Source organism: Sorex araneus, chromosome 4, assembly GCF_027595985.1.
Source record: "Sorex araneus isolate mSorAra2 chromosome 4, mSorAra2.pri, whole genome shotgun sequence".
NCBI lineage: Eukaryota > Metazoa > Chordata > Mammalia > Eulipotyphla > Soricidae > Sorex > Sorex araneus.
The window spans coordinates 147335024-147347823 of record NC_073305.1 but is presented as its reverse complement, the minus strand read 5'-3'; the positions used below and the strand labels follow the sequence as shown (position 1 = coordinate 147347823).

At 40.4% G+C, this 12800-nt stretch overlaps 1 protein-coding gene across 1 annotated transcript in view; it reads left to right on the top strand.

The window, feature by feature from the left end:
- The window catches only part of TBC1D32 (TBC1 domain family member 32), a 227184-nt gene that overhangs the window by 30569 nt on the left and 183815 nt on the right, over window positions 1-12800 (top strand). Inside the window, exon 12 of the mRNA XM_055137151.1 lies at window positions 12061-12151. Within this exon, the coding sequence (XP_054993126.1) occupies window positions 12061-12151 (91 nt within the window). The remainder of the gene's footprint in view (window positions 1-12060; window positions 12152-12800) is intronic.

Genomic DNA, 12800 nt, shown 5'->3' with positions numbered 1-12800 from the left:
TTCACTTTTCAAAATAAGGAACATATTTTAATTATATTCTGCAGTTCTCTCAAAGTATATCAGTATTTTTATCAACTTGGTCATTTTGTCTGAGGTACATTATTGGATCAAACTTGCTGGTGATTTGAATTTATATTTATTTTTGTCTTAAAAACGTCGTTGTTGTCTCCTCTTTCTCCTCTCCCCCACATCCTCCCCTGATCCCTTCTCCTCTTCTCCTGCTCCTCTACTTCCTCCTCTTTTCCTCCTCTTCCGCTTCCTATTTTTGCTGCTGCTGAGCCTAGGGATCCCCACTGGTGGCTCTGGGGACAATTTTGGATGCCAGGGATATATGCAAGGCAGGTGTCTTCCCATGTTCCTATCTCTCTAGCACTATTTTTGTTTTTGCCCTTTGACCACATCTGGCAGTGCTCAGGGCTTCCTCCTGCATCTGAGTTCAGGAATCCCTCCTGGTGTGGCTCCGGGAGCCTTAGGAGGAGGTGTCAGGGATAGAACCCTGATGAGCCCAGGCAAGGCAAGTGCCCTACCCACTGTGCTATTGCTCCAACCCTTAAAACTTTCTTAAGTTTATAAAATACCAAAAGATACATTTTGAAGCAAAGTTGGCTCAAATTTTGAAAGCTAACTAGGAGAAATAAGAGCAATAACTTTTAGTTATTTCTATTTTCTTTCCTGAATTGAGGATCAGATTTTGCGACTCTATGGTGGAAACTTTGATTCTTCCCATGAGTTTGTCTTTTTCTTTCTTAAAGAGCTGCTTGGGAGCAGTGATGTTAACTGAAATAAGTCAAAAGAAATAGACAAATATTACACAATCTCATTCATTGATGGGAAATAGGGAAACAAAGGAGGAACTAAACAAAGGAATGCATCATCTCTGACCACAGATCTCAAGATACCTAAGGCAGAAGTGGAGGAGAGATTAAAGGGGAGAAGGTGCAATGGACCGCGGTGGACAGATATTAGTAATTTGGTGATTGGTGTGGCATAGTAACAAACTGGTACACACAAATCGTATATTTGTATAAATTAATGCATATCACACTAGTGATTTAACAACTTAATCATATATATTCATGAAGGAGGAGGGCAAGTATGTGTAATTGAGGAACTTTGAATATGAATTGCATGTACAGAAAATAATGAAACAATGTCATCAAGAGTGTTTATTGTAGTATGATAATGGAAACAAGAAGGCCAGAGGTCAAAATGAATTCTACTGAGCTGTTTCACTGGCAAGAATTTTCCAGCAAAGGGCCTGGTGCCTTTATCAGTGCATATCTGTTAAGGTTCCACATTGGCCTACTCAAAACCAATAGAATGCAACAGAGAAGCTTCTGGCAGAGAGAGTTTGCCACACTCTCCAAAGGACAGGCCTCAAGTTAATCTGTTTTAGCTTTTCTAATCACAGAGTGTTCTTCCAAGCTTTGGCAGGGAGGGAAGGAGAGGGACAGAAAGGGCAGTATTCAAGATGCTCTGACTGTTATCTCAATTTTTTTTTTTTCTTTTTGGGTCACATCTGGAGATGCACAGGGGTTACTCCTGGCTTTGCACTCAGGAATTACTCCTGGCGGTGCTCAGGGGACCATATGGGATGCTGGGAATTGAACCCGGGTTGGCCTTGTGCAAGGCAAACCACCCTATCCGCTGTGCTATCGCTCCAGCCTCTGTTATCTCAATTTTTAAAGTTAAATTGTGGTGGGCAGAGCAATAGTACAGCAGGGATGGCGCTTGCCTTGTACCCGGCCACCCCAGGTTCAATCCACTGTATCTCATATGGCCCCCGATCCCTGCCAGAAGTGATTCCTAAGCACAAAGTCAGGAGTAAGCCCTGAACAATCGCTGCTGACTGTGACCCAAAAACAGAAAGTGAAAAACTTGTGGTACATATACATAGAATTTACTATCCAATATTTTTTAAGTTACAAGTAAATGACATTACGTACACTTAGTGTTCTAACAAACAGCATCACTACTTGGAACTCTCTGATAAACTCAAGTAAAAACTATTTATTAAACAATACATTTTTTTTAAATTAATAGTTTATTTTTAATTAGTGAGTCAACGTGAGGGTACAGTTACAGATTTATACATTTTTGTGCTCATGTTTCTCCCTTACAAAGTTTGATAACCCATCCCTTCACCAGTGCCCATTCTCCACCACCAGTAAACCCAACATCCCTCCCACCCTCCCCAGTCCCGTCTCCCCCCACCCCACACTGCCACTATGGCAGGGTATTCCCTTTTGTTCTCTCTCTCTGATTAGGTGTTGTGGTTTGCAATAAAGGTGTTGAGTGGCCATTGTGTTCAGTCTCTAGTCTATATTTGGCCCGCATCATCTTTCCCCCACATGACCAACAACCACATTTTACTTGCTGTTCCCTTCTCTGAGTTGCCCAGAATGAGAGAACAGCCTCCAAGCCATGGTGACAACCTCCTGGTACTTATTTCTACTATTCTTGGGTGTTCGTCTTATAGTCTATTATTCTATATTCCACAGATGAGTGCAATCTTTCTATGTCTGTCTCTCTCTTTCTGACTCATTTCACTTAGCATGATACTTTCCACGTTGATCCACTTATATGCAAACGTCATGACCTCATTTTTTCTAACAGCTGCATAGTATTCCATTGTATAGATGTACCAGAGTTTCTTCAACCAGTCATCTGTTCTAGGGCACTCGGGTTTTTTCCAGATTCTGCCTATTGTAAACAGTGCTGTGGTGAACATATAAGTGCATATGTCACTTCGACTATACTTTTTGGCTTTTCTGGGATATATTCCCAGCAGTGGTATTGCTGGGTCAAATGGGAGCTCAACCTCAAGTTTTTTGAGAATCGTCCATACTGTTTTCCAAAAGGGCTGAACTAGCCGGCATTCCCACCAGCAGTGTAGAAGGGTCCCTTTCTCCCCACATCCTCTCCAACAGCGGTTGCTTTTGTTCTTTTGGATGTGTGCTAGCCTCTGTGGTATGAGGTGGTATCTCAAGGTTGTTTTGATCTGCATCTCTCTGATGATTAGTGATGTAGAGCACTTTTTCATGTGTCTTTTGGCCATTCGTATCTCTTCCTTGGTAAAGTTTCTGTTCATTTCTTCGCCCCATTTTTTGATGGGGTTGGATGTTTTCTTCTTGTAGAGTTCAACCAGTGCTTTATATACCCTTGATATCAACCCCTTATCTGATGGGTATTGTGTAAATATCCTTTCCCATTCTGTAGATAGTCTTTGTATTCTGGTCACTGTTTCTTTTGCGGTGCAGAAGCTTTTTAGTTTAATGTAGTCCCATTTGTTGATCTCTGTTTTTACTAGATTGCTTAGTTCCGTGTCATCTTTGAAGATACCTTTATCTTCAATATCCTGGAGGGTTTTGCCTACCTTGTCTTCAATGTACCTTATGGTTTGTGGTCTGATGTTGAGGTCTTTAATCCATTTTGATCTGACTTTTGTGCATGGTGACAGATCGAGTTCTAAGCCCATTTTTTTGCATGTGGTTGTCCAGTTGTGCCAGCACCATTTGTTAAAGAGACTTTCCTTGCTCCACTTCACATCTCTTGCACCTTTATCAAAGATTAGATGATCATACATTTGAGGTTGTGTGTGGGGATATTCCACCCTGTTCCATTGGTCTGCAGTTCTGCTTTTGTTCCAGTACCATGCTGTTTTAATTAAACAATACATCTTTTAAATGCCTCCTTTTTTCTAATACCTAGTAACCTTTTAAATACTCCTTTCTGTACCTATTTGAATATTTATTCAGATGCCTAATTTGTGGAATTGTAAAACATTTGCCCTTAGTGTCTGCCTTATTTAGTATAGTTCTGAAAGACACATCCATACTATAATGTCAAAATACAATTCTTTTTAATACTGAACAAAATTTCACTGTAGTATGTACCATGTTTTTGTTTACCTATTTGCGTTGCTCTACCCTTTTGCTAATGTGAACAGTGCTACTGTGAAAACAAATATATAATTATCTCTGAGTTCCTGCCATTAATACTTTGGGGTATATATCTAGTAAAATTGGTATATCACAAAAAAAAAGAAAAAGAGCTGCTTGGGGAAGTATGTTCCTTATAACAGCCTGTTTGGTGTGATAATCTACTAAAGCATTTCTTCTGATAATATTTTCTTCAACAAAATTGTCCTTGTTTTGCATTGCCCAGTAGGGTAGGCACTAGCTATATATATATTTCTACTGAAAAGTTGAAATATCATTTAAGTTGACTTTTTAATTAAAAACATTTTAAATATAAAACTAATCTGTGATTGGAGGCTATTCTATGCAGTTCTTATCACATTTTTGATGGTTTCAGCAAATATTACACAACAAAAATATATGAGGATACTGTAATTTAAACAGGTAATTGAGGAAGTTAGCTTTGCCCCTTTTTTTTTTTCCTTTTTGGGTCACACCCTGTGATGCACAAGGGTCATTCTTGGCTCTGCACTCAGAAATTACCCCTGGGAGAGGATGCTGGGAATCTAACTCAGGTCGGCCGCCTGCAAGGCAAATGCTCTACCCACTGTGCTATCATCACTCCAGCCCCAGCTTTGCTTTTGTAGCCTTGCAAAGTCATGAACTTTTTGAAAAGCGTATTGTCATTCTATGTAAATATGTACCTTTTTTTAAAAAAAAATTGAATCTTTTGTGCAGTTTTACCTTAGAATAGCTTCTGAAGTTATTTTATGTGATGTCTGTGCACTTATTTTTTTATACCCTCTTAAAATGATTTTAAGAAGCATTGGCATCTGTTATTTTAATTCTCCCTTGCATTTTTCTGTATTCCTGTTTTTGTTTTATTTTTGCTTTAACACCCTCTCTCCCTTCATTCCATTTTTGGGATTCAAAATTGAGTATATACTGGCCATTGTGTAACTGATAGTGAAAGAGGATGAATAGCAAATAAAATCTTGAATTTTACAGAAAATTTCTGTTAATCTCCCTGAGGTTTAGGAAAATCTTTCTATTTTTCTTCTTCTTCCTCCTCCTTCTTCCTCCTCCTTCTCCTCCTCCTCCTCCTCTTCTTCTTTTTCTCCCCTCCTCCTCTTCTTCTTCCTCTTCTTCCTCTTCCTCCTCCTCTTCCTCCTTCTCTTCCTTCTTCTCCTTTCCTTTCCTCCTCATCTTCCTTCTCCTCTTCCTTCTCTTCTTCTTCTTCTCCCCTCCTCCTCTTTCTTCTTCCTTTCTTCCTCTTCTCTTCCTCCTCCTCTTTCTCTTCCTCCTCCTCCTTCTCCTCCTCTTATTCTTTTTCTCCCATCCTCTTCTTCCTTCTTCCTTTCTTCTTCTTCTTCCTCCTCCTCTTCCTCTTTCTCTTCCTTATTTTCTTTTTTCTTTTCCTCCTCATCTTCCTTCTCCTCTTCCTTCTCTTCTTCTTCTCCCCCTCCTCCTCTTCCTTCTTCCTCTTTCTTCCTCTTCCTTCTCTTCTTCCTCCTCCTCCTTCTCTTCCTTCTTCTCCTTCTCCCTTCCTCTTCTTCTTTCTCTTCCTCCTCCTCTTCCTCCTCTTCCTCGTTCTCCTCCTTCTCTTCCTCCTCTTCCTCCTATTTGATTTCATGGGCGTATCAGTGGTGGTGTTTAAGGTTTTTTTTTTTTGACTCTGTGCTTAGGGATCACTTTTGTCAGTGCTCAGGAGGACCATATGCAGAGTCAGAGATCAGATGGCAATTGTCTACATGCAATGCAGGAGCTTTACGCCCTCTACTCTCTCCAGCCCCTAGGGTAATCATTGTGTATACCGTCAACTTGACTCTTTAGACTACTGTTTAAATTTATGTACTAAATTGATGTGCTTTCTGCTCCAGTACTGTGAAGGGGATTTTACCTAGTGTTATTTTTCTGCAATTTTACCTTATCCTATGATTGTTATTTTTTAAGCTAGTTTAAGAGACTAGGAGAAGTAGGAGAAGCAGAGGTGGATATAAGTTGGTGGTGAAGATAAAACTGGATAGGTGTGGGTGTAAGAAAGATATGTTTCTGGGACTAGAGAGGTAGTACAGTGGAATAAAGGGCTTGCCTTGCGTGCAGCTGACCCAACTTCAATCCCCAGCACCTCATATGGTCCGCTGAGCCCAGCATGAGTGATCCCTGAGCACAGAGCCAGAAGTAACCCCTGAGTATCATTGGGTGTAGTCCGAAAAACAAAATAAGAAAAAAAAATGTGTATCTGATGCTTTGAATGGAAGTAAGCTAGAGTGTGGCTTCTTAAACTTTTACTATTTACTACCCCTTTTACTTGCAAACTTTTTGTCTGACCTTGTTTATTAAATTGGTATAGAAATTAAATATTTACTGATAAATGATAAACTTATTTTTGAAGCAAAATTTTACAAAATTAAAATTATTTACATAATTTAAATTATGTGACCAACAGTTGAAGAAGCTAGGAACTTTGAAAAGGATAACATTTTGAGTAAAGCTGACTCTTGCTCTTTTATCTTCTAATTTTTTGAGCTCCTCATGTGTTGTTATTTTGTTATGCTAGAAGTTTCCCATAACATCAGTTGCTAAAGTGTATGTATAAATTAGCATTATAAGACTAAATTTGTCTGGTGAGTTGGGCTAGTTTTTTTTCTTTCCAGCTTTTAGACCCTACCTAGCAGTGTTCAGCTTTTGTTCTCAGGAATCATTCCTGGTGGACTTGGGAGACAATCTGGGGTGCCAAAGATTGAACCTAGGTTGGTTCTGTGCAAATTTCTACCTGCTATATTATCTTTTCACTCCATAAGTAGGCATTCTTAATAGGAAGAGACTGTAGTTTAGACTTGGTAACTCATGGCAAACCTGAAGCAAATTATTAAGTTCTGAGGCAAAAATATGTGCTTAATGAATGATGTGTCAACATCTACCTAAGCAGTAACTGGGATGGGACTGTATGATCAGTAATATGACAATCCTTGGCATCTCACACAAATTGACAAATTGGGCAATATCCTCATGACAACTTAGGAAGCATCTGTGGTCCCCCAGTTCCACCAGGAATGATTCCTGAGAACAAAGCAAAGAGTAAGCCCTGAGCAAGACCTGAGCACTGTTGAGTGTGGTCTAAAGCCAATATATATACATGTTGATCCCCAGAATAACAGAGTACCTAAGCACCAGCAGTAGTGGCCTCTGAGTACAGAAGCAGTACTAAGCCGTGATATAGCAAGGTGTAATCTCCCCACCCCAACACCACAAAATTAAAGAAATAACGTATTTAAGGAAAATCATTGTCCCTTTCCTTTTTGGAATGCATTTTACATTCAACTGGTGGCATGTGTTGCAGAATAGTATAATTTTCTGTAAATTTGCTTTTGAATGGTCATATACTGAATTGAGTTTTGGTGACCTGTTTTGTGTGTGGCATGTCAAGTTTAGGATTAGAATATAGTGAAGATGGGATGAAATGAAGCCATGGTGAGTTACTGACAGGTTTTTTTTTTCTTGATGGGGAGGAGGTTTGGGCTACATTCAGTTGTGTTCAGGGCCGAATCTTGGCTCTGGGCTCAGGGATGGATCCTGGCAATGCTCAGGGGACCATATTTGGTACCAGGGATTAGACAGGGATTAGCTCACTGTTAGGCAAGTGCTTTGATCCCTTTCCTGTCACTATTTCCTGGCAGATTTTTACCTACTGAAGTAGCTCAATTACATTTGAGATTTTGAGAATCATCATGGAGATTGAGAGGTATTGAAGGAGATCAAGTAATCTAAGCAAAAGTTGAAGAAAGCATAAATTAGTGATATAGCAACAGGACACATGGATAAACTCAGAAGTAACATATTTAAGGTACTAGATTGAGAGCATCTGACCTTTCAAATGGGGTATGGGTATGAATTTACTAAATTAAATGATAAATGGTATTCATTGAGATAAGTAACAGCATAATAGGGCAAAAATAGAAAGAAAATTGGGTATATAATGAAATAAGATTTGACAGATTTGATCATGAAAAGTTTGAGATGCAGACTTGTAGATGGCAATTTTTATATTATGATCTGAATTGCTAAAGCTTGGTATGGATGTGGGAGAGGGGTCCCCAAACTATGCGCCAGTTTGATTATTGGATGTACTCATAGAATGCAGTGTGTAGTTATAATTCCATCTGTGACATTTTAAATTTCACAATTTTTTTGTTCGTTTGGACCATACCCGGCTGTGTTTCTGGTTGTCTTTGAGGACCATACAGGGGTCCCAGGAATCAAACCTGGATTGTAGATGTGCAAGGCAACCATCTTAACTGCTGTGCTATCTCTCTGGTCCCTGAGTTTTCTTTATTTTTAACAGAAAAAAGGATACATAGCAGAATCAGATTAGAAATATTCATTGAGTGAAGTCTGGAGGAAACCAACCAAGTTTCCAAGAATATTTTTCCTAGTGAAGTTATATAGCATTCCTATTCTTCCAGAATCAACTGGGGATAGCATATGTAAAATGCCATTATTGAAGGAATTTCCAGATTCCCAGAGAGTAAGCAAATATTAAACTTGTCATTTTTTTAGCATTTAAAGTAGAGTGAGGTTCTCCCTATCTGTTCATATCATGTTCTTTCCACAGGCCTCAATGTTTAATCTGAAATACTTCATTCTTATAGTCTGAAATACTCGATTCCCAGAAACTATTTCTTTCAAACCAGGCTCTTTCAAAGATAGAAGTCCCGTCACTGTACTTCTTTCTTCATAGAACAGAGATGTTAAGGATGAACGAGGGCCAACTCAAAGTGCTGGAGTTTACGCTTTGCATGCCAGAGGACTGGGTTCTGTCCCTGGCACCTCATTGTTTCGCAGATACCTTCAAGAGTGACCCTTAAGAACCATGCCAGAAGTTGCCCCTGAGCACCACTAGAAATGGTCTAAAACAAGCAGAAAAATGAGATAGAAGTCTCCAAATTTCTGGATATAGAAATTATGAAATTGATCTCAATTCATAAAATCTCCCCTGGCCCCAGCCCTCCATCAAAAGCCCAGTCCTACCTCCTGGACACTTATTTTTTTCTTAAATAATTTTTTTTGTTTTAAATTTTTTTATTTTATAAAATAAAAATTTTATTTTTACAGTATTTGATTATGTTTAATATTCAAGTAAGTTTTTGAATATTTGATTACATTTAATATTCAAACACCAATCTCGCCACCATTACACCACCAAATTTGGGATGTTTCCATCCCAAGCCCCAATCCCTGTCCCAAAGCACAACCAAAATAATCTATTTTGTATTGTCTTTTGGACTGGAATGATAGCAAGCAGGTAGGGTGTTTGCCTTGAACCCCGTTGACACGGGTTTGATTCCTCTGTCCCTCTCGGAGAGCCCGGCAAGCTACCTAGAGTATCCCGCCCGCATGGCAGAGCTTGACAAGCTCCCTGTGGCGTATTCGATATGCCAAATACACTAACAAGTCTCACAATGGAGACATTACTGGTGCCCACTCAAGCAAATCAATGAACAATGGGATGACAGTGCAGTGCTACAGTATTGGCATTATGAAAAACCACTGAAAATGCTACAAAAAAGTATCCATAGAGGAAACAGCGTGAAGATTATTCTATTTTGGCAGGGGCCATTAAGATATTCTTAAGGATATGTTAAAGGTTGAGTGATGTGAGCTTTTGTATATATATTTGAAAAAAAAATATATATATTTCCCTCTGTGATTGGTTGCCTACTATTTGAACCCATCAGATGTGGTGTGGTACTTATGGAGAATGGGTAGGGAGTATCTTATGATGTGTCCAGAAATACATTCACTTGTAAGTGAGGGTTGGCCAGAGCGTGGCTGCCATTTGGTTCTGGAGGCTTTTGGCTGCCAGGGCTGGGTCCCTTGGGGCGGGGAGGGCTCTCACCTGTCCCTCTCTGGGGCATCCCAGTGAAACAGCCTGGCGTGAGTCCGGTGGCATGGCTATGGCAAACATCATGTTGCTCCCTTCGGGAGAAAAAGATGTGTGATCTGGGTAGTGGCCGATGAGATTATCTGGCACTGGTAGGAGGTGGCTTATGGGTGTGACCCCTGGGTCGCTCGAGACTGGGGGAAGCAGGCAGAGGATCTCTGCTCCTGGTCCTGTTGAGCTCAGAGTCCAAGGTCATAAAGTTCTACATTACCTGGGTTTTGTCGAACTTCACTCATGCGTGAGGCTTGGCCCGAGTGTGTGGGGACTGGCCTTGAGCGTGGAGGCGGTTGGGTTCTGGAGGTTTTCAGTTGTGGGGGCTGGGCTCCTTGGGGCAGGGAGGGATCTCACCCGTCTTCTTCTGGGGCACCCCAAGTGAAATAGCCTGGCTCGGAGTCTGGTGGCATGGCTTTAAAGTTTTTTGATGTAGAAAAAAAGCAGCACGGATCAGAATGATAGTACAGTGGGTAGGGCATTTGCTTTGCACGCAACTGACTGGGTATATCCCCAGCATCCCATGTGGTGCACCCTGGCACTGCCAGGAGTGATTCCTGAGTGCAGAGCCAGGAGTAACCCCTGACCATCACAGGGTGGGACATCTCCGCCACCCCCAAAAATCTTTTAAATATAGAAAGAAAGGAAAAAAAAACCAGCACCACCTGTTGACATAATTCTAGGATTAAAATGGATTAGATAACAAAGTTACAATATTAAAATCAATTGCTGTATCACTGTATCATTGTCATCCCGTGGCTCATCGATTTGCTTGAGCAGGAACCAGTAACGTCTCCATTGTGGGACTTGTTACTATTTTTGGCCTATCAAATACGCCACGGGTAGCCGGCCAGACTCTGCCGTGCGGGTGGAATACGCTTGGTGGCCTGCTGGGCTCTTCCAGAGGGACAGAGGAATCGAACCCAGGTTGGCAGCATGCAAGACAAACACCCTACCTGTTGTGCTATAGCTCCAGCCCATTAAAATCAATAGATTTAGAAAATAAATTTATGTAAACATTGCTATATTTGATTGCAAGGTTGGTAATTACTCTTCTAAGAATTTATTAAGCTTTTTGTTGGCTGATGTGGGAGGTGGGTGGGGCTACTAGGGTTTCCAGAAGTCTGGCTACCCACCCCGACACCAGAAAACACACACACACACACACACACACACACAAAAACACACACACACACACACAAACACACTTCTCAGTCAGGGCGACCGTTCCAGAAATTAACCAGAGATTGGTGTGTCTGCAGAGAATATTTATGGGGTGGTGGAGTTGAGCCCGGGCATAGTAATGGTAGGGATGGTGCTGTTGTCGGAGCTTGGTTTGGCGGGCGGGGGCCCGCCTGCCTTGGACATTTCTTTGTTTTCCGTAACTAGTCTCTCTCTGTCGTGATTAGTCAGTCAAATGCATCTTCTCTCTTGGTATTCTCCTACAGCAATTGAAGCATGATAATACTTCCAGTCTGAAAAGGAGTTCACTCTTGATTCCAAGACTCCTTTACCAGCTGTTGCTCTATTTAGAATATTTTTCTTCATCGACAGTATTCCTTTAAACAGAAATAACCAGCTTTTTTCCCCCACCTCAGTTTTTAGAAATTTTGGAAATTGGAATTTCCGTTTCTGTTCCTTTTATTTCCTGAAACAAATCTCTTCTAGGTTATCAGCACCTTTTTTAGTATCAAATACAGTGATTATCAAGTCTTTTCTCTCTTTCATTGAGCACTAGAATGAAATGGTACCTAAGTTAAGTGCTGAAACAAGAGGAGAATTGAAATCTTAGCTTCTGGAGAGTGACAGGAGAGTCATAAGAATATGTATGGTAGAAGTGAAGATCATTTTGTGAAATGTAAAATACATGTCTATTTTTATTCATTGGCACTAATATTGTAGCAGTATTATGTTTGTTGCTCAACAAATGCTATCAGCATTCCCAAGAATGACTGGTGAAGGGATTGGTGTTGGAACATTTTTTGCCTAAAACTCAACAATGAATAACTTCATAATTCATGGTGACTCGCTTAAGAGTTATTATGCCATAAATATAAATGAAGATGCTGAGATTCTGGGGCCTGGAAAGGTACTAATACAAATATTTACATTTTCCCAGTACATATTTTTTGCCTTATGAAGTTTTTCTAATAGATGAATTATAGGCTGAACATTTATGTAATTAATAAGGTATTATTTTATTAGATAAGTGCAGCTGTTCAGCAGTGTGTTCAGTACTTGGAGTTATGTGAAACCATGAAGACTGATGAGGTTTTGGGACCTTCCAGGCATTGTGGTAAGATTTTATATTACAAATATGTAATGGTGATTACATTAATCAAATAGCTTATGTATTGTTTTGTTTTGGGGTGCACTCTGCTATGCCTACTCTGTGCAAAGGGATGATCACTCCTGGCAGTGCTCGGAGGACCATATGGGGTGTCAGTGATTGAACTGGGTTTGATCACATGCGATGCAAGCGCCCTGCCACTATTCTGTCTCTCTGACCCTGCTTATTTCTTTTCTTTTTTTTTTTTTCCTCTTATTCTCCTCCCTCCCCTTCCCTCTCGTCCCCTCCTCTCAGCACCTCTCCCTTCCCTTCCTCTGTGGTGCCTTTGTTCTCTGGGATCACTCTGGCAGTGCTCAAGAGACCAGGTGGTACTAGGGATCAAACTAGAGCAACTGCATGCAAGTCAAGCACATTAACTTCCTGAATAACTCTTGAACCCTAAAAATAGCTTTTATTATTATTATTATTGTTATTATTATTATTATTACTATTTTGGTTTTTTTTTGGACCACCCCCAAATAAGCAGAATGTGCCTCCAAATTGTACATAAGCCACACCCTCACCTATGCCTTGCTTTGGGATCATTACATTGGGAACTTTAAGGGGACAGTAATAACCTGAGATGCAATTGGGGGTCACACTCCTCCAATTATTT